This window comes from Corylus avellana, chromosome 8 (assembly GCF_965113065.1).
Source record: "Corylus avellana chromosome 8, dhCorAvel1.hap1.2, whole genome shotgun sequence".
Lineage (NCBI taxonomy): Eukaryota > Viridiplantae > Streptophyta > Magnoliopsida > Fagales > Betulaceae > Corylus > Corylus avellana.
This window is the reverse complement of record NC_142497.1, coordinates 22,510,585-22,533,585: the sequence shown is the minus strand read 5'-3', so window position 1 is coordinate 22,533,585 and position 23,001 is coordinate 22,510,585. Positions and strand designations below refer to the sequence as shown.

Genomic DNA, 23,001 nt, shown 5'->3' with positions numbered 1-23,001 from the left:
TTTGTGAGATAGCAAACAAACAAATTTAATGGTATACAAACACATAAACAAGTTTAATAAATGTGTACTGTGTACGTTTGTCATACAAATATAGGGCTGGAAATCGATTCTCTAGGGCTATTTTTGGGCAGTTTATAACTATTGAATTAATAGGTGTCGATGACTGCTAAAAATTACTTACTGATTGACCACTTCAAGATGGCCAAATTATGCCATCAACAAGGGTTAATCGAGTCCCAAATGGTAGTTTAATTGGCTGAAAATCATGCCTCATAAAGTAAATGTTATTAGTTTAAATCACCCTCTCCATTTCTCTCCCCTTATGCAAACATTACAGCAAAAAAAAGAAAAAAGGGTTAGTCGTGTTGAGAGAAGTTTGTTCTGGGACGTTCATAACTCAACAAGATGACCAAATTACGCCATCAACAAGGGTTAATCGAGTAGTTCAATCGGCTAAGAGTCACGCCTCATAAAACGAATATTACTAGTTTGAATCATCATCCCCGTTTTGCTCCCCTTATGCAAACATGTCAGCAAAAAAAAAACGGTTAGTCGAGTTGAGAGAAGTTTGTTCTTGGACATTCATAACCCAACCTAACCACTATCAGAACTTCATTTTTCTAATTGACCCCCTACCCAATCAACATTTTTATTTGTGATATGAAAATTTGAACTATTTATTCTAAGGGATTCTATATAAGTTTTATTTGGATCCTATATACGTACCTAGATTATTGAAATTTTTATGATTCTAACACTATATTATTGAGATATGATTCTTAGAACCGTTAATAAATATCATGTGTTGATGCAGTTTTCCGGTAGGTGACCACTGAACTGAGATGACCTGCAAAACGAAAAAGTGTACAAAGAGCTTGTTGGTGTGAGTTGGCAGTGGTAGTTCCGATACTTAAATCAGTGATTAATTATCCAAAATCCGAGAACGTATAACCAAGCATGTATTTTTAGTTGTAGATTCCAAAGAGATCATACTTGGTTCAAGCTTTCCTTAAAATAGCCCTTAGGGCTCATCAATCCGAGTTGTGTTTGACCTAGAAATCATAGTTTTAACACGTGTATAAACTAAATAAACTAACTTTTTCTTTTCTGTTGAGCAAATTAGTTAGTTTAGTTAGTTTTTAAGTTCAAGTTGTTAAATTATTTTCACAATTTCAGTTGCTTCATTGAAAGCTTGTATATAAGCTTTCTTGCTTCTGCTTGTAATTCATGTGAGTTTATTATGCTAATGAAAAACTTCTCTCCTTCTCTGCTCCATCTACTTGTTTCTTCTTTCTTCTTCGTCTGTTCTTCTTTCACATAGCATATGCTCTGCCTTCGTTGATTCTATTCATTCTTGAATAGTTTTACACATAGCCATAATTGACTCATGTTGAACCAAGGATTCTCATTATTTATCAAATCAACATGGAGCACTTTTTTTTCCGCAACGGGAGAGTAGCTAGGTAGTCGTTGTCTGTCTCAAACAGGTTTGGAAATTGATGTCTTATCCGTTCGGGATTGGAGGGTCAGGATGCGATGTGATTGTGAAAGGGGGCGGCAGAAAAATGTCGTGATTTGTGTCCCACACCTTCAAGCATGACGCACCCCAACTGATTATGAATCCGACGTACGTTATCTTCTCTTTTGAGCCTCACATACTGTTGTACTAATAATGGAAAGTACCTCAAATATGGGCCCAGAAGTTACTTGCTTTAACTGTTTGTTTGGAGACTTGTTAAGTAAGGTAGAGCTTCGGTGCCAATGCCGTAGCACCCGAGCTCACATAGGTTGGTTTTCGTTGTCAATGCCGTGGCGTCCTATGATTGGCAACATCTCGATTAAGGGTGGTGTTTGGTAACTGACTCGTTATATCTCGGTCCAATCCATATTATTTTCCCTATAATTAATGCACATTAGTTTAGGATTGGGTCCTCTAAAATTTAGGATCTTTGTTGTAAAATCATAATTTTACAATAAACTGAGTGTAAACCCTAGAGACTAAATAAGTAATTTTCCCTATAATTTATTTATTTTATTAATTCCCCAAACATTCTTTGGGAGACAACACTTTATCACATATGATGTATAGTCTGACAGAAATAGAAAACAATAACAAGTCCACTGCCACCACTCTTGGAACTTAAAACAAAGCAGAAAAATCAGCTCAAGCACCAAAAGTTTTTTCCCTCAATCCTCATTCTTCTGCAGCACTGACAGCACTTAAATCCACACTGAGGTCAAGAACCTGCTCAAAAGCACCAATCAATCATTTTATTACTTGAAACCTTATGAGGGTAGAATTTGCACTTCCAACTATGGTGAGAAACCAGAGCTGTTTTTGTGTAAATTAAAAGCACTTCTAATGGCCACTAAAATGCTCTGTTTATAGCCGACATGAGTGATAAAAGCTTCATGAATGATCAAAACACAAGAGTTCCTATAAATAAGCATGTCCATGACATTATTTTGGACCTCAAGGGATTTAAACAGGGAGAGGAACCAATTGATTTAGCATTATAAAAATCCATTGCCTTTCCAGTTATCATGGTATACATGTTGAGTACATCCATGATAGTTGACTCAAAGTGTGTTGTTGCATCATAACTCTGTTAAACATGAAGACGGACTTTCTTAGCATGCATAGGTTAGTAAGAGTCAAGAATTAAGAAAACAATCGGAGATCACTTACTTTGATATGAAGCAATTGTCCAAGGTCGGTTCGTTGAATGGTTCATATCTGTCATAGATATCAAAGAATATCTCATCAACGGGCCCTAGAAGGTTGATTCCTGGCTTAAGTTCGGTCTGAGGATGGTCAGTCTCCGCCTCAGTTGATACAAATGCAATAAATTTTCCCTTCGGAGCAACGTTGTGAGCATAGGAGCAACAGAAAAGGTACCTGCTCAACCATAGAAGGATTACAAAACCAGGCCGGCAAGAAACATAACAGAAGAAAAGGAGCACTAGAATAAGTATCTAACAAGAAGTTATTGCTCTAACAGCATGTGGAGATTTACAGCGTGGAGAGTGAAAAAGTTCTTACAAGCACTCCTAACAAACAATATAGAGAAAACCTGGCATACATCAAAGCGTTGGGGGAAAAGAGCCTCTTCACATATCTAGTCGCTGAAAAGAAAACATAACAAGAAGAAGGAATTTGATGTTTAATTGAAATGAAGTTATATTACGTTATTTAACATAGCATCTAAACCAACCAAGTGATGTGAAATTTTCCAGCTGAAGTTACAATGGTTAAAACATCCTTGGATGGACTAAGTGAGGTGCCATCCGGGGTTTGACTGTCCACTCAGGGAATAATACCAACCACGTTCTAACAAATATTAGAGCAAATTGGCAAAGTGAAGACAAGTTTTCACTACAATTATTGAAAATGATAATACTGCAGAAACATCAATGGGCTAGTAGATTAGAAACATCATCAAACATACTTCCTGTCCTCGATCGCTATTCCTGTTTAGGTGGCAAATATATGCGCAAGTGTAGTAGTAAGGCAGCAAATCATATCTTACTTCACCGTACATGGCAAGGGATTTATTGTCACTACGTACCGTTTTCTCTGGTTTAGATGGAATGATATCTGAAAGATTCCATGTGCAATTTCACTTTGTGTTATGTGGATTTTGTGGCAAGAGCGTAAAAATCAAACTTCTAATGGTGTTGAGCTGAATCAGAACTCACTTAGGTCCTTATTCCTAATATCATTATATGATTGGATGAGTGTCCTTGGAAGAATTGAATATAATTCCTTCTTGGATTTTCTCCTACATCTACATTTAGAAAAATTTAGGATATTATTATTCTCTCTTTCTTGAATAAAATCTTACTAGTATAAAAGGAATCAATGGACTAATTTCAAACACCATATTAGTCTCAAAAGAGAGTAGCAATTTCCATAAGATATCCAAATGCCCAATTAATCCAAAACTTCCAGGCAAATTATACAAGCCCAGTCAAAAACACTCAACTGACCGACTATAACGATCTAGGAAACATAACCCTTGGCGGCCATTGAAAAATCTAAATTATTTTCATAAACCTCTCTTCTGATCTCCCCCCACTCCATATTAAAAAGCTGGATTTCATCTTGCACCCAGGTTAGTGATCAAATCCCCACTTCTTTTAACCAAATTTTGAGCTACATGCATGCACTCCCATAGAGGAAGAACCCAACATATAATTTATGAGAACTCACATGTCTGATTTGCGTCCCAACTGCTTTTGTGGTAGGATAACCTGCACTGAATGAGAATCATTGGTGTTTGGGATTGGGTGGCTCATTATGGCAATTGCCCTTGCAACCCTACCAACCTTCCTAACCTGTTAAAAATGCAGCCACCTTTTTGTGAGGCAAGCAAAATTCAATGTATTCTGTATTAAAAAGGAAAAGAGACCTTTAAGTTCCACAATAAAAACCTTTTTTAGAATTCACCATTTATTTCATCAGACAAGTTACATTGCATATGGGAGAAGGAAACGAACACAAAGTGAAAGAGGGAGACGTGGGGGCAGGGTCAAGTATGAAGGATCTCAGACAACCTTTTTGCACCTAGCAGTTTCCCCTACTGACATGATACCAACAACTGTGTCTTCCTCATTGAACTTCACCTGAAATTCAGATCAAATCAGACTCAGTGTCTAGTCCATTATCATCCATACATAAAGATTTTTCCTTTTATAAACCAGAAAATCGTAAGTGCAACAACAAATAAACCAGAAAAATGATGAGTGCAACTACAAAGATAGTGTTGATCTGTGAAACCTAATATACGGAGTACCTTACACTCAGGTTTGTTCAACATACATGTCCGGTGCAAATGCCTGAGAGAGAAATAATTGACTTCAACTGATAAACCTTGAATAGAACCCATAATTTATAAAATGAGTTAAAAGTACAAGGGAGAGATTTGGTTTTTTTTTTTTTTTTTTGGGGGGGGTGGGGTGGGAATCTCTCTCTCTCGAGAGAGAGACCTCGGGGAGCTCTCCCAATCCTTACAAAGGATATATGTATGGGGATCCTCCTTGGAAACGTGCACAAGACTCCACATAAAGCTATGACATGGTACAGGAACGAGAAAAATAAGTGCAACAAAAAGCTGCTGAAACTTTCAATGTGCAAGAATCAGAACCAACAAAAAGGTGTTAAATATAAAATCGGGGCAATTTTCACCCTCATTCTCTTCACGGTATCTAGTGCAGGTTCATTGAGGTAGAGATCATTAGGGGAGGACAGATTAACTGGTTTCCAATTATCGGCCGTGCATCGGTTTCGACCGAACTGCTATTAATCGTAACCGATATGTCAATATCTTTATCGGTTAAATTTTTTATACCGGTATGCTTATCGGTTCGGTTCGGTTCGGTTAAAAATTTTATATCGGTTAACCGTTTAACCGATATGAACCGTTAAGTAGGGATGCCAAAACAACGTAGTTTTGGGATTACATATATACCTATATAACCTTATCTTAATTTGGGTTTGAGTATGTTTGATTTTTTTTTAATGATGGCATTGGATGAGATTTCTTTGCTTTGGGTGAAAGCATTTTTCATTAACTAGTTTTGTTAGTCTAATTAGCATTCATTATTTCAATTAGTCCATTTGCTTTGGAAAAATGTATTTTATAAATAAAAAAAAGTTGTAGTAGATCAATATAAAAAAGCTTCAATTTTTATACCAAAAAACAAATATTTGGGTCCCGACAAAAAGTATTTGGACCATAAAACAACTCATTTTTAATAAGTTATTTTAGCCCAACAAAAAGTATTTGAACTCTCAAAAGTCAAAAAAACTCATTTTTGACCCAACAAAATAAATTAATATAAAGCCCACGGTTAAATCGGTTAACCAGTTTAACCGAATCGTTTAATCGTGTACCGTTATAACCGATAATTTTGGTTAAAATTCTTATTGGTCCGGTATCGGTTAATAAACCGTTTAACCGAAAATTATCGATTAATAACCGATAAGAGTAAAAACCAGACCGTTTTAACCGATACCCAGGCCTAGAGATCATCTCTATGAAGCGCCAATGCATGACCAATAAATTCCAGTGTTGTCATCCAGACGATATTTTCTGTCAATATGTCAAAAGTATGATAAGCAAATGGGCTATGGTTCTCACTATGTTCAGTACACATGTACTATCAACAAGGCCATGAGTTGAGATCAACTTTTCTTTCTTTGAAGAGATGAATAGTAAATAATAAAAGATGTAAACATCAGGAAACAAGAAACTAAATTTATTACTTCCACTGAAGAACTTCACATTCAAATATTTATGATAAAATTAAAGAGCTCTATAAGGCTTGACTTTCCACGTTATATTCTAAGCTCCCATATCATATGTGGTTATGCTCCAGAGCACTTTTCCCATAACATTTACAATTTACAACTATGAAATACAGTGCCCCTAAAAACTGAAGCTCCAACAACATTCCCTAACACCAATTACTTGATGTCTATGAAAACATATTGAGACCACTTAAATTGTACAGTTAAATATCTAAAGACAGAAAGCAAGAGAGAGAAACCTGTACAGAAAAGGCAATCAGCAGTAGCTTACGCAATTAGATTTCTAGTTGTTACTCTAGTCAAGTCCATCCCCTCATGTGTTTTGGGATCATTTGCATTATAATTTTGAACATAAGTCAAAAACTTGAGAGCGCGGAGCTTTTGAAATATGCCCATCAGTGAAGATTTGCGTGCTTCCATGTCTGTTGCTGGAACCTTGTGAATCTATAATCATGGGTTTACTCACCAGCAAACCAAGTGAAGATCAAATATATACAAAACCTAAAAACAAGCAAATTCCAATATCATAAAAATAAAAATTATACCTTTCCTTTATTGTAGACATAGCTTCCATCAACAGCTTTGAAGTACAAATACTTGCTGACATCTGTATGGATAAGGACACGAACAAGAGTGCCATTTGCCATCATAAACTAGCCAAACGAGATTTAGTCATGTATCAGAAGAAATTGAAACAGAAGAGAATTACAGCCATAGGTGGTGAACCAAACAGCAATGAGTAGAGAAAGAAGACAAGAGAAATTAAGTAAACACACACCTTAGGGATCATGTCCACATTATAATCCCTACTAGAGCCCAAATGTGCCGGAGGCTTATCATTTCCCCTGAACCTCTTCCAGAGCTGTAAATAAGAATAACAATCACAGTAAATAAATAGTTGGATTTTAACAAATAAAAGAGCTATATAAAGTTTCAGACTTCAACAAATCTCAAATAACACTGCAGAAATAGGACCTGAACAAGATTAAGTGACGCCGATTCGCCTCCATAATAGTTATTCCTATCCATGTGCAGGACCTGATTCACAAGATACATACATCAATTATTGCAGTGCAATCGACAGAATAGTATTTGTCCATTGCTTTAAACCAATCGTAATGATACTTGTATACTTCCTGAGTTCCTGTGTACCAAATATTTCCTTGTCACATTATTGCACCACTTGTTATTCCCCATAGCGGGTCATTTGGTAAATTTGAAACAAGTCTAATACCCTAAAGAGAAATATTATACCACGCTACATTTTTATTTTATCCTATTATATTGATGTGACGGAGTGATGTAGACTACAATGCTTGGGAGTATATGAGGAAGACCTGAACGGATAATTGTGTGAAGACACCCGAAAAGATGGTGACACGATCCCAAACTCGCGTAGCAAAAGAGGTAGTCCTTGGAACTACGATCGATCGCACCTTGACTGCGATCTAGCACAGTGCACCTGATATGGAGAAGGTAGTCCCTGGAACTGCGACTGATACTCCCCTATTTCTGCGATCGAGCGCACAAGCCCCTGGAACTGCGACCGAGCCTGCGAATGAGCGCATGGTCGAGCGCACAAGTCCTTGGTAGTGCGATCGATCGCACTATACCTGTGATCGAGCGCACTCGGACAATTCTATGTTATTCTTCCGTTGTTATTTGTTTTAAACCGACTTAGTTTACTTGTTTTACTAGGATTAGGGTTGTGGGAGCCCTAATTCCGTTCTTTACTAGTACTAGGGGTCTTGGGGCTATAAATATATGATTATAGCCTCTTGAAAAGACAGTTTATGTTATTTGATCAATTTTCTTTCAATAAGAATTATTCAGATGAGTTTTCTTCATATTTTTTCTTGAAACCCTAGATAAACTCTATAGTTTTGAGAAGAATTCTCACACCCTTGATAGACGCAAGGTCTAAGAATTATTTATCCTTCTTCTTGTATTGTTTTACTCGCTTCCACTTAGTCAAGCTGCATCATGGAGTTTAATAATTCTTGGATCAGTCCTTATTAAAAAAAAAAAAAATTCTAATTACTTCTAGACCCTACCACGTTAGCATTATGGAATAAAAGTTTGGTGTATAAGATTACTATTTACTCATACTCTAAAACACAAATCTCGCCTTATATTGTTAAAAGAGTAGAGTTAGAAACCTCATTTTTATCCCATAATGCTAATATGACAATCCCAAGCAACCTTTGGATCAATCATAGTAATAATAATAATAAAAAAAGCAAATCTAAGGATTGGTTGAAACGGATACATCAACATTGTACGATAAAAATGTGAAGGGATGGAATTAAATGTTGGTTATAAGGACCCTAGATTTTCAAATTTTTTCTTAATTTTGTTTATTATATATATATACACACACACGCACACACATACTAGGTTTGACCCTATAAAATTAAATTATAATTAGCTCCTCATTCATATTATGACCTCCTAATAATTAAGAAATCTTGATTCTGTCTCAGCTGGTAGATGCTATAAATTAGTCACATGACTCGCATTAGGTACGTAATTTGGTCAATTTGCATTGCCTCATCATAAGATATTGTTGATGATTGAGCTAGATATTCCTTGCTAATATGAGATGTACTTGTTTAGTGTCATTCTCTTACACATTTCGTATCCTTTTATTTTTTTTCTTCTTAAATTCACTATTAAATATGTAGGATCGACATACTTATCTTTTTTTGACATGTTCACACAAGAGGGGGGAGAGGGAATTCTAATTATTGACTTCCGTTTCATAAGGCGTGGTCCTCAACCGATTGAGCTACCCCTTAGGGACGACGAACATACTTATCTCTTATACAGAGATAGACAAAAAAATAAAAACCAAACATTTCTCTTATCATATATATGGCACGTCAGAATTTCTTTTATTTTTATTTTCTTTATATATATATATATATATATATATATATATATAAGTTTCTGACGTGCTAAAACTAGCACGTCCAAAAAAAAAAAAAAAAAAAAGCTGGACATTCAACTTAATTTTCCCTCTTCTTTTTCTCTTTTATTATTTATTCTTTTCCCATATCTACTTTTTTTATTTAATTCCAAATCTTCTCTCTCTCTCTCTCTCTGAATCTCCCTCTTCTCTCTCAATCTCTCTGCACAGCTGCAAGAAGAAAAGCAGATCAAGAAGAAAAAAAACAAAAGGAGAAGAGAAGATCGAAGAAGTGAAGCAGAAGAAAAAAAAAAAAAAAGAGAGAGAAAATCAGAAGATTGAAGAAGAGAAGCAGAAGAAAAAAAAAAAAAGTAGAAGAGGATCGAAGAAGAGAGATTTTTGATTTGAAGAAGCTCTGATTTGGTTTATTTTTATTTGATTTGAGAGATTTTTTATTTTTGATTTGAAGAGAAGAAGATCGAAGAAGGATAAGGTTTATTTTTTTATTTGGGTTTTTGATTTTTTGAAGATTTTTTGGGTTTGGGTTTTTGATTTTTTGAAGATTTTTTGGGTTTGGGTTTTTGAAAATGGAGGAAAGAAGAGAGAGAGAGAGAGAGAGAGTGAAAATGGAGGAAGGAAGAGATCAGGGAGAGAGCTGGGGGGAGAAGAAACCTACTATTCAAGAATTAAAAAAATATTTTTAATTGAAAAAAAAAATCTAGAAAAAATTTTAAAAAAGAAAAATTATTATTTTTTAATAATTTTAAATTTCCTGACTTGTCAATTTTTTTTTTCAATTAAAAATAGGGAAATTATATCTAAAATCCTTAGGTAAACGCACTTTTATTAAAAACTCCCTGGGTATTTTTTTTTGAAAATTTAGTCTCTGGGTCACTCGAAACTACTAGAAAACTCTCTACCGTCAATTTTTGTTAACTTCTGTTAGTCTACTCAAAACTCACCATTTTATCTGATTAAAATATTATTTTTTTTATTAATTTAATTTAAAAAATTCAATCTAAAAAAAAAGAAAAAAAAAATTTGAAGGGTGGCCAGGGGTGGCGGTAAATTAATAAAAAATAATATTTTAATCAGATAAAACGGTGAGTTTTGAGTAGACTAACGGAAGTTAACAAAAATTGACGGTAGGGAGTTTTTTAGTAGTTTCGAATGATCCAGAGACTAAATTTTCAAAAAAAAAATACCCAGGGAGTTTTTAATAAAAGCGCGTTTACCTAAGGATTTTAGATATGATTTCCCTTAAAAATATTTACTGACGTGTCAAAATTTGACACGTCAGAAAAAATTTTGACGTGTCAGAAAGTGACATGTCAGAAAAATTTTCTGACGTGCCAATTTTGACACGTCAAAATTGTTTCATTTCTGACACCCACAATTGTAACGCCCGAAACACTTCAAAACCGACCCGTTAGGAGGATTTTCTGACGTGTTAGACCACCTGACATGTTAGAAATCGTAAGTCAGCAAAAATTTATTTTTTTGTAGTGTATTCATGCTTATCTCTATTAAGGATCTCCCCAACGGTAATTAAGACCCACGCCATATGGGAAAATATGATAGCTTTGAATGCATGAGAAAGCTACCATGAGTTTTTGAAAGGGTACAGGCTAAGTATGGAACCTAATCATTATAGAACAGCAAACATGTCACCAAATTGTGCCATGTGGACATCCAGACAAGCAATTCGAATTTTTTTTTTTTTTTCTTTTCTACAAAAAGCTTGCATAATAATATTGAAGCTAGCACAGTTTAAGCTACTAGAGTTTAATCATGAAGGAGACAACCCAAAAAGAAAAAAAAAAATTAGAAGATATAGGGCCAGAAACATCAACAGAAGTGCAAATTTTTACGCTCATCATGTGACATATAGGGCTGCGGGAAGAGTTATCTCGGGCTGTATTCCCTCCTTATTTTCCCCTCCTCTCTCTATTCTCATTTGTAGTGGAAAAAATCCACCCCCTTCTCTTCCCTCTTTGTGAGGGTTTTGTTCTGTTGGTTCTTCTCTATGAAGTGGTTTGTTACAATATATATATATATATATATATATATATATATAATACGAAATTCAGTGTTGAGTTGCTCCAAATTAATATGTTTTCCAAATATGTATCAGATGTCTTAAAAGAAGTCACTTTGTTTTTGATATGACAACTACATTCGAAACCTATCAGTAGTATAATAAACGGTAGAAAGTCTATTTTACAACCTTCAATAAAAATTTGATACTTCAAGTAAAAATATTAAATACAATAAAAATTAAAATAATGTATTCTTAATTAATTTAAATTAATCTTATGAATTTTTCAATTCATTTTAACCCAATGCGCACCACCTACAACGAACCTCCCATCCACCTCCAAGCCCTCGCATCTCCAAAACCAAGAAAGACAGTGGCTTTGGTGATTTTGTTAATAGTTTTGTCAATGTGTATTTTGTCAAGAGAATGAAAATTATTTTGTGTGAAGATTTATATTATTTTTTGATATTTTAAACTTAGGTGTCTACTTCCTATTCGAGAGTCACTACAAAAAATTGGTGTTTTAGTTACAGTAGTTTAGTAACGTGTCAATAGGGTTGACACATTACTAAATGTTAGTAACATGTCTGGCATGTTAAGAATTTAGATGTTGCTAAATCCAGTTTAGTAACGTGTCAATATTGACACGTTACTATTTAGTAACATGTTAGTACTAACACGTTACTAATAGTTTAGTAACGTGTCAGTTTTGAAACGTTACTAAATATTAATATATACCAAATCCAGAAATTGACAAGCATATATTATTATATTCGTGAAAGATACAACAAAACCAAAAAGCCAGATTACCAAAACCAAATGTAGCTTTCTAACCTAAGCAAGATTAAGAGCCTGTTTGGGATTGCGGTGAAAAATAGAGCTTTTGAATATAGAGCTTTTGCCTGTGAGCTTTTGTCAAAACTGCTATTACTGAAAAGCTGTTTACATGTTTGGTAACCGTATGTCTTAAGTACTTTTTTTATGTTACTGATGTTTGGTAACAAAAAAAAAAAAATGCTTTTAGTTGAAAAAATGACACTAAAGGACATGTAATGATTTTTTTTTTTTTTTAATATAGGCCGAAAAAAAAAATCATTATGTGACACCAAATATATATCATTTTACATAAAATCATTACATGTTTTTCAATAAAGGCCTAAGGTTGGTAATGATTTTTTTTTTCCCCATTTTATACCAACCTTTTTATATAAAAATGGTTAATGTTAGCTTTCACAAGTAAAAATTATTTTTTTAATGGTTTATGTAATAAAACGTGACAAACGTCAACATATTCTTTTTTTAAAAAAAAAAAAAAATTATTTAAATTATTTAACACTTCAAATTATTTAACACACTTTTTAACACCACAACATTTAAAAGTATTTAACACATAAAAAAGAACAACATTCAAGGAAATCCTTACAACATTTTAAGTAGTTTATAAAAATAAAATAAAATAAATAAAAATAAAAATAAAACATTAACGGGTCATAAGTAGATTAGCAATATGATCACGCTCAATGTTCATAGAATTTTCATATGATGTCTCTGATTGTTGTATGTTTGACTCATCTTGTGCTTCGCCATCGCTTATACTGTCAGTAGGTAGTAAATCCTCATCATCATCATATGGTTAGAACTCATCATCCTTTATTGCATGCTTCCAAATGAAGTTATGAAGAGCCATAGACGCCACCACGATTTTCACTTATTTATCATAAGGAAAACTCGGCATGCAATGCAATAACTTCCACTTATTTTTCCAAACTCCAAATGTTCTTTCAATAGTACATCTAAGTGATGAATGTGCATGATTAAAAATTTCATGCATACCCCTCGGTAGGCCTGGGTATCGGTCAAAACGGTCCGGTTAAGGACCTTATCGGTTATTAACCGATAATTTTCGGTTAAACGGTTTATTAACCGATACCGAACCAATAAGAATTTTAACCGATAATTTCGGTTAAAACGGTACACGGTTAAACGGTCCGGTTAAACCGGTTAACCGATTTAACCGAGAGCTTTATATTGATTTATTTTGTTGGGCCAAAAATCAAAAATGAGTTTTTTTGACTTTTGAGAGCCCAAATACTTTTTGTTGGGATAAAATAATTTATTAAAAATTAGTTGTTTTAGGGACCAAATACTTTTTGTTGGGACCCAAATATTTGTTTTTTGGGCTAAAAATTGAAGCTTTTTTATATTGATCCACTTCAATTTTTTTTTTTTTTAATATTATAAAATACATTTTTCCAAAGCAAATGGACTAATTAACATAATGAATACTAATTAGACTAGCAAAACTAGTTAATGAAAAATGCTTTTACCAAAGGCAAAGAAATCTCATCAAATGCCATCACTTAAAAAAAAAACATCAAACGTACCCAAACCCAAATTAAAATAAAATTCATTAATGAATAATAAACAAAGTATTAACTAATTAAAGTTACTTAGCAAAAGGAAAATAAGTCATGGGCAACACCATTACACAAATTCGGAAACCTGTGTCACTTGTGGGAATTTGGAAACCTCTCTAAAAGACTAAACGGCGCCGTTTTGGGACTAGGACTTAAAAAAAAAAAAAAAAAAAAAAAAATTCCGGTTTCTTATCGGTTAACCAGTTAACCGATAAGAACCGCTTAACCGGACCGGACCGAATTCCGGTATACTTTTTTTAACCGATAAGGATATCGGCATATCGGTTACGGTTTATATCGGTTCGGTCGAAGCCGGTAAACGGCCGGTTAAACGGTAACGGTTAATTTGCCCACCCCTACCCCTCGGTTGGCTTATCAATCTAACACCTCACTATGAGATTGATGTTTCCACCAACTCTATGGACTTTAACAATTGAGGAGTGCTAAGTTTACAAACAAATTTTACAGAAAAACTTTTACAAATTGATGTAGCACAACATGATTAGGTTTTTCAAAATTTGACATTATCTTATATTCAATCATGTTGTGCCACATCAGTTTGAAAAAGTTTTTCTGTAAAATTTGTTTGTAAGCTTAGCATTCCTCAATTGTTAAAGTCCATAGAGTTGGTGGAAACATCAATCTCATAGTGAGGTGTTAGATTGATAAGAGATGTGTGGTAGTTGAGGTGGTTTCATTTGGAGAAAATAATACGATTTGTGGAATGGGCAGTAGGCTTCAATTACTTTTTTTTTTTTAGTTATTTTTTTATTGGGAGTTTTGTCAATTATACAAGTAAAATATAGATAAACTATTTCTTTATATAATATACATAAAAATAAAAATAAAAATTATTATTTAAATATCGACTAAAATCAATTCTTAGCTCTGCTTCTGTATGCCTAATCCGATACTTAAGCGAGCAAAAGTGTGGAGGTAAAGTAATAAGAGAATGGAAGAGAAAATTTTCATATAACATAATATTTAAAGACCTCATGATTTGGAAACTCAACTTTCATTTCGTGATTTTTTTGGGTTGATTTTTTTGTTTTTTTGTTTTTTTGTTTTTTTTTAATTGAGAAGGGGAAAAGGTTACAATGGGGGATCTTTACCACTCTTGATCCAGATGGACGAGAGAATGGATGATCCTATGGGAATGCTTTCAAACACTAGGTGGAAAGCGGCCAATTTAGCCAAACAATATGCTCTAAAGTTGGCACTCCTAGAAACTTTATCAGCCTTCCAACTAAAGAAAGAATGTAAATACAAAGAAATATCAGAAACAACATTAGAAAAATTTCAACCCGCAAACAGCTGGGGTTGTTGAATAGCAAGGACTACATTGAGGGCATCCCCTTCAAGGATGAGAGAGTAAGCACCACAAGAAACTGCAGTATGAACTGCCAAAAGGGTCGCATGAGCTTCACCTATGGCGACATCCTTCGTAAGAATTTTCTTAGTAGCAGCTCCAATGATGTTACCATTTGAATCACTTACCACTGTGGCAGCCACTGCAAAATCTGAAGACAAAGCCACATCAAAATTTGCCTTGGTGGTACCTGGCAAAGGAGGAGACCAAATGGAGGACAAAGTGAAAGCAGTCCATGCTTTACAATGATCCGATGTGGTAGAAGCAATCAGAAAGAGACTGCAAAGGGGAAGGGTTAAGAGCTTGATGGACAAGCTGGTTCCTGGAAAACCATATATGGTCCATGGTGATGATAGCATGAAGTTGGAACTTGCGGACTTCCTGAATGGGAATTGCAAGCTTCTGATGAGGCCTCAAAATAGCCACAATCCAATCTGCAAAAGGTTACTCACAAAAAGCATCGGTAAGAAGGGGCCAAGGAGAGCTCCTCCATAAAATCTTAGCAAAAAAGCACTCAAGCATAATGTGAGAGAGAGAGTCTTGAAGACCTTTGCAAAACGGGCAACACCAATGATCCAGATCAAATGAGTTAACAAATCTGGCCAAAGAAGCACGCACAGGAAGAATATTCCATGCCAACTTCCAAAGAAGATGTTTTAACCTATGCTGCAACTTCAAACACCAAAGACAAGACCAATCTTTAGGAGAGAGAGGAGAAGAACGGGAAGCCAAATCCTAAGAGGCTAATTCATGAGTTGACCTAACAGAAAAGAGCTCATTCGGAGAAGCAGCCCAAGTCCACCTATCACTGAAAACTTCATGAGATAAGTGAATGTTTTGAATGTGCTGAGCTGAATTAGAATCAAACAAATCAGCCAAGAGAGACACATTCCAAGACCTGCCACCTTCAATCAACAAATCAGCAACCTCAAAATCTGGAAGATCCACTAGATTAGGATTAGGAGAAGGCTTGAAGAGCTGAATGGAAGGAATCCAAGGAGACTTCCATATATTGGTATCCTGACCAGAAGAAACTGCCAAACAAACACCTAATTCCACAACTTGCCTTGCCTTTAGAATACCCTTCCATAACCAAGAAGCCGAAGGGCTAATAGAAGCATTGAGAAAGGAGACTCTACTTCGAAGATATTTCCCAGACAAAGTAGCCACCCACAAAAGAGAAGGTTCAGTAATAATTTTTCAACCCAATTTGGCAAGGAAAGATAAGTTCAAAGTCTCCATAGTACGAATACCCAAACCACCCAAGGCCTTAGGTTTGCAAATGTTATCCCAAGCCAAAAAGGAAAGATTATGATTCTTGTCCTGAGGGAATCCCCACCAAAATTTCCTTAATAAAGAGTTGAGCTCTTTACAAAAACCCTTGGGCAGCAAGAACAAAGACATAATATAAGAAGGAATGGCATTGGCAACTGATTTAAGGAGAGTGGTTCTAGCCGCCTAAGACAACAACTTTGATTTTCAACCAACAATCTTAGATAACATCTTGTCTTTTAAATCAGCCAAGGATCTCTTCTTACTACTATGAATTTTCGGTTGATTGATGCAGCTAGTTGCGAAGAGAAGAAAAGGGAATTAGTTTTTTTATTTTTATTTTTTTTCCAAAAAAAAAAAAAAAAAATTATGAAAGATGGGTCTAAAAATGGATTTGGTAGTTGAAGGGACAATCTCGACGACATGCTTCTCGAGCTACTTGGCCTTGTTTTGAAGCTAACTCTGATTTGTTCTTAATTTTGTTTTATGAATAAATTCATATATATGCAAGTTGGAAATTCAGTTATGTAAAATAATTTAACCTTGATTTTTTTTTTCCAGATTCTATTTATTTCGACATAAAATATTTTTGGTAAAAATATATTTTTAACCAAAAAAAAAATTTCTCTACAAAAAATTACTACATTTTTTTTAAAATATTTTTATTTAATAATATTATCCTATAAAAATTAATATTTATTCACAACATATATATATATATATATATATATATATATTAATAAAAATAACTTAAAAAATTTGAGTTCCGATAGTGGTGCACAAAAACATATACAAGTACATGCCTTGGTCGGGACCCGACAAAGTCGCGACGGTGTCACGGAGGGGTCCAGGCCGATTGGGTTTGGTGGGGGCTTGGCTAAGTCTCGGCCGAGTTACCGCAGTGTTCCAACGGGTCCCGTAAAGTCTCGAGAACGTCCCAATTAAAAGTTTGAAAGAATTTATTAACTGAACGGTAGTTTAAGAAATATGTACAATTTTCATAATTAGTTTTTAGAAAAAACAAAATTTATGAGAAGATGGGGGGTCTGATTCCCAAAACCAATACCCCCAAGTTCATCCTGCACGAAATAAGTTCTATAATCTATTCGTTGACGCAATATTCTTTAGCGATGGCCACCCAACGACAAATCCAGGGTGGCTAGGCAATTGCTTCAAAAAATTAAAACATAAAAAGCCAAAACAAAAGTTAAAGTCAAAAGTTTAACTCTACTCTAGTAGAGTGTTATTTATTTAAAGAAATGGCTGCTTCATCTGCAAACGTGAATATCTTCGCCCCGATTCCGTCGTGGTCGTCCCATTCGAACCACTTCTCTTCAGATCTCAATTGGGATCAATTTCCAAGGCTCCCTTCTCTTCGCTCTCAGCTCCTAATACTACCACTATAAGCTTTGGTTCCATTATGGCTGTGACGGACCTCTTCGCTGGCGAGATGGCCACCGAGCTTCTGAAGACGCTGATAGCCATATCACTCAAGTCCTGCCTCCACAAGTCGAGCGCCAAGCAGCTCATTTCCTCCATCGAGCAGCTCCAACCCATCATCCTCGAGATCAAGTACTCCGGCGTCGAGCTACCGGCGTCCCGTCAGTCCCAGCTCGACCGCCTCTCCGAGACCCTCAGGGACGGCCTTAAGCTGTCCCACAAGGTCCTCGCTTCCCCCCGCTGGAACGTCTTCAAGAACCTGCGGCTGGCGAGGAAGATGGAGAAGCTTGACAAGACCGTGTCGAGGTTCTTGTCGGGTCTGGTCCCGGTTCACGTGCTGGCCGACGTGCACCACTTGCGGTTCGAGACAGCGGCTTGAGCAAAAGCTTGAAGCGATGATGATCGGGGGAGGAAAAGGAGAGTAGTTGGTGAGCTTCGGGGTGCATGGGGTTGGACTTGGCGAGAAAATTCTTCTTTTAAACCTCCCAGTTGACCTCCTCAATGACTGTTGCCTGCTGGTTAACAATTTTCTACGTCTTCTTTTTTATATGTTTCAGGGTGTACGTACTACGTAGCCATAAATGATAAATGATACCCCTATAGCACTTAAGTAAGACTGCAAGCACTGCCTGGAAATGGAACAACATATATGATAGAGATAATTTTCTGCCATTGAAACAAGAAGAAAATATTCTATAAACTTATTGTACATTGTCTTTCCTATTAAGGTTTATTCTCTACCCGAATTAGTCTATGATTGTTTATCCTCTACTCATTCTCTCTATAAATAAAGAGGTATATATAATATATCACAATATAGAAGAAAATATATATAAGTAGCCCATTAAAAGAAAAAGCAAAAAATTATTTCCCTTTCTTTTTCCAAAACTCAAGCTTACACTTTGAGTTTTAGGGGATGTTAGAATTTTTTATATTCTACTCTATTATGTTTCCTTATTAGGTTTATTATTATTATATATTCTAGGGTTTTTTGTGATTATTGTAATATTGTTCAACACAATTTAATAAATAAGATGTATCCCATTACGTTTCTACGCTTACGCTCCCTCCTTTCTCTCCTCTTCAATATATTTAACAAAAACTTTAGTCATAATTTAGAATGCAGAAGACTCAATTGTATATTTTGTATGTGCCAATACAACAATCTACTGATCAAAAAACTCCTGCTTAAATCCTACCACAAGTGGTGAAGCCTAGCTTGGACTTATTGGCAAATAATTTTTTGGGGCTACGCTTACAATGAAGCTGAGTCTTACCCAATCCATGCGGAGTAGGGATGGAGCCAAAATTTCTCATCTAGAGGAACTAAAGTATGAATGAGGGGTCAAATTAATCCATTTTAATATATATATATATAACTTAATAAAAAATTTATAAGAAAAATTGAAAACCAAGAGTGGGGTGCCTTGCACGGGTTCAGAATTTTCCCTTCAAGAGTGGTACACAAAGTGGCCTATCTTGGGGAGTTTCATCATTTTTTTAAAAAAAAAACACTACTCCTTATAATGTAACACATGAATAGCTCAAAAAAGTTGACAACAAAATGTAGGGTAAAAAGTTGACCAGTTAAAGAAACCGGTTTGTGTAGAATATTACAATCTAAATGCATGGGTTGAAAGTAGCGAATTCATAAATTTTACTAAAACTTCACAAAATTTATTATATTCTTAAAAATAATAATAATAATAATAATAATAATAATTATATGCAAAAGCTAGTAGGAACTGCTAGATTATTAATATCTAATAGTCAATAGGAGCAGTAGAGAGTTACCTACAGATAGACTTTGGGAGGCCTTTTGGTACCTCAATTATTGAGCTCTTTTGGTCAGCTATTGCTGGCTAGCTGGTGCACGTTTTGGAGAGACGAAGTAGTGTTTGAGACGAGTTAAGGAGAGAGAGATAAGGGAGCCATGAACGAAACTAAAGTGGTTTTGACTTTGGGGGGTGAAAGAGACTGTAGTTAAAAAGGTTGTGCTTGTGCGCGTGAGAGAGAATAATCAAACGGGTAAAGATATTGAGCACGCAACATAGGGGTTCCATTTTGGATTTATTTTCATTCGTCTGTTTGTTTCCCGTGTCTGAAACTCTGCCACGCGAATACTTGGCCGGTTGGCCCACACTACATTAAGATTGAAGCCTTCCAGACCCAGACAGACCAGAGTACTGAACCGGGACGCCAAGCCACCGGCTGCTACTATGGTGCTTGAGAACCCGGTCGTCTCCGATATCTGCGCCACCCTCTTGAGCGGTTGCATCGTGCTGTCGATTCTTCGAGTCTGGGTAGAGACCGCCAAACGAGGGTTCTTCGACCAGGTCAAAATCAAAATCCCCCTTTGTTCTTTTGTATGTTGTATCAGTAAGTGGTTACAAGTTTATGGGAATTTGATTCTTTTGGGTTTTTTTTATTAGAGCTCTTCTGGGTTTGGTTAATAATCTTAGTTGCTCGGGTGAATTGCAGAAATATAGGTTCAGAATTGGTTTATATAGAAGGAAGTTAAGGATAGGTTCAGAGTGGCTGATTCTTGTTTCTCTAATTCACAACTGCTTGATGTCTGACTTGCCTATACATGTATATATCAAAATTCCCATGTAGTTGTCTTCAAAAAATTTACATGCAAACTTAGAGCCTATTTGGATTGCGACAAGGCACTTAAAAAACTTCTTTTTATTTTTTTTTTCTTTCTAAAATAGTCTAAAACTGTGTTTGAAGAAATCTTAAAAGTTTAAAATATTTTTTTAAGCTTTTTCTATAGACAAAAGTCCTATTTTTTAGGGGGAGGTGATTCGAATCTCCTTTTCCCTGCAAACATGTCAAACAAACAAACCAAAAAAAAAAAAAAAACAAAGGTCGTCCTATTTTTAAAGCCTTTAGATACTATATGAGATGGATTTTGATTAGCTTTCTTTCTCTTTTAATCTAGCCCTTGTGGTGGCATTTTGTTTTTCTTGCAAAACTAAAGAACCATATAATTAAATGCAGTCGATTAAAAATGGGACAAACAGGCATAACATGCTGTCTGAAAGTATGTGCATTTAAGGAATTTTCCACATTGTTAATTTTGTGTCTTTCTTTTCCTCTACTTTTTCCCTCAAATACTTTCTTTATTTTTTGGCCATGTTTAGAAGTTGAATCGGAAGCTTGTGCATATAAGCATCGGGCTGGTTTTCATGCTTTGCTGGCCTCTGTTCAGGTAATCTTATTATTGTCAATGAACTTTTTTCATAATTTTACTACATAATCTGTCTTCTGAATAGCTATTACCAAATATTACAGTTCTGGGCATCGGGGGGCCATTTTAGCATCTCTTGTTCCGGGCATCAATATCATACGAATGCTTCTCTTGGGACGTGGAATAATGAAAGATGAGGATATAGTGAAGTCAATGAGCAGACACGGAGACTATAGGTTACAACTCTGAGAGAATTATTGGTTGGGAAATTGGAATGTTTCTCTGAAAAATGAGTCATATATGTCTGCTTCTCTTCCCTGGACTTGATCCCACCTAGAGAGACCACTTTTGCTATGAAATGACTCAAGTGCTTGACCCATATCAGAAATGAGGTTAATTTGTCTGGACTTTTGATATTATATCCTCTGGTAATCCAAAATAAGGAACTGGTTAAGGTTCTATCTGCTGGGTTGCCATATAAATTCTGATATCTCCTAGGTGGGAATCAAATTTTCTAAAATTGAGCCACGTCTGAGCAAAGATTCAAAGCAAAATCATTTTTCTTTTTAAGTATACACACACACACACACACACACACACACACATATTTTTGATTGATTGATTAATCATATCTTTACATTACTTTTCAGTTTGTCCTTAGCTTACTTTATGCATCAGGGAACTTCTCAAGGGACCACTCTACTATACTATAACAATCACTTTGGCTTGTATAATTTATTGGAGAACTTCCCCCATTTCAATTGCAGCAATCTGTAACCTCTGTGCTGGGGATGGTAATTCCTATCGAGTTAATTACTCTTGTCTGTTCTGTTGGCTTGATTTGGGTAGACTCTAGCCGTTGTAGTAATTAACATCAGCTTCTGCACAATTGTGCAAAAAACAGCAAACCTACTCAGATCTTCTCTGTTTGACTTTTGAAATAATGGGCTTTTACTTCCCTGATTCAGGTTTAGCTGACATTATTGGAAGGCGGTTTGGTGGTGATAAAATTCCCTACAACAGAGACAAATCTGTAGCTGGCAGTGTAGCAATGGTGTCTGGCGGATTTTTGGCATCTGTAGGGTAAAAAATTCCCCCCTCTATTACTCTTTGAGCTCTGCATAATTATTTGTTTTTGCTTGTGATAAATGATACTTTGACAGGTATATGTACTATTTCTCCTTATTTGGATTTGTTCGGGGAAATTGGGAAATGGTTTTGGGCTTTTTGGTTGTGTCTCTTGCCTCAGCACTGGTGGAATCACTCCCTATAAGCACTGAGCTTGATGACAACCTGACAGTTCCCTTGACTTCCATATTGGTGGGCACTCTTGTTTTCTGATTTCAGTAGTTAAGGAAAGCAAACTTGATGAACAGAGGGAAGTGTTGGGATTGACCTGACGTAGGGGTGGATAATGTATTTGTTGTATACTAAAATTTTGGACAATTTTAGGACAAGAGAGCCAACTCTTATTAGGCTTGTAAGATTAATTGCACTTGTATGCCTATGGGGCTCCTTCTCAAGTGCATCCTTTTGTCTGGGGTTTGGACAAGACGTTTCTCAATTTCAAATGAAATTGATAGAATTAATTCATGTATATGATGTCATATTATTTAAATTTTTTAAAAGACTATTAATATTGACATAATGTACACCGTTGTATCCATTTGAAATGGAGAATCATATTCACTGTGGTTTACCCTTTGTGCCATCGTTTCTTTTCTTCATTCTTTTCAATACATACTCATTTATCCAAAAAAGAGAGCCAGCCTATGATAAATGAGATGGTAATTTCTTCTTGCAATCTGGAATCCAATGTAATATTGAAACTTGTGCATTGTTTCTTTCTACTGTAGTATGTAATGTACATTGAGCATACCTTTACAATCAATGTTAGTTGCATTTGTACTAGACTCATTTAAAGCGGGTTGAGCGTTTTTGGAAAAGAAATAATAAGTGTTAGAATATTAATTAAATAATTAAATTATTATTATTTTTTTTTATCAATTTAAATTTTTGGAATAATTGTGAGAGACGACTTTCTAGTCTTT

The 23,001-nt window shown here is 35.3% G+C and overlaps 2 protein-coding genes and 1 pseudogene across 2 annotated transcripts; 2 read left to right on the top strand and 1 right to left on the bottom strand.

The window, feature by feature from the left end:
• Positions 1 to 2,133: 2,133 nt before the first annotated feature.
• LOC148584291 (guanosine nucleotide diphosphate dissociation inhibitor 2-like) lies at positions 2,134 to 7,175 on the bottom strand (annotated as a pseudogene).
• Positions 7,176 to 17,737: 10,562 nt separating this feature from the next.
• Positions 17,738 to 18,136, top strand: LOC148584290 (putative disease resistance protein At4g33300). The gene has a single exon (XM_088518841.1). The coding sequence runs from the start codon at positions 17,738 to 17,740 to the stop codon at positions 18,134 to 18,136; it is 399 nt and encodes a 132-aa protein (XP_088374967.1).
• A 1,563-nt stretch (positions 18,137 to 19,699) lies between these two features.
• LOC132163768 (putative phytol kinase 3, chloroplastic) lies at positions 19,700 to 22,661 on the top strand. Its single transcript, XM_059574141.2, has 6 exons — positions 19,700 to 20,093; positions 20,904 to 20,971; positions 21,055 to 21,186; positions 21,629 to 21,744; positions 21,919 to 22,033; positions 22,114 to 22,661. The coding sequence occupies exons 1-6, from the start codon at positions 19,977 to 19,979 to the stop codon at positions 22,289 to 22,291; spliced, it is 726 nt and encodes a 241-aa protein (XP_059430124.2). The 5' UTR covers positions 19,700 to 19,976; the 3' UTR covers positions 22,292 to 22,661.
• Positions 22,662 to 23,001: the final 340 nt, after the last annotated feature.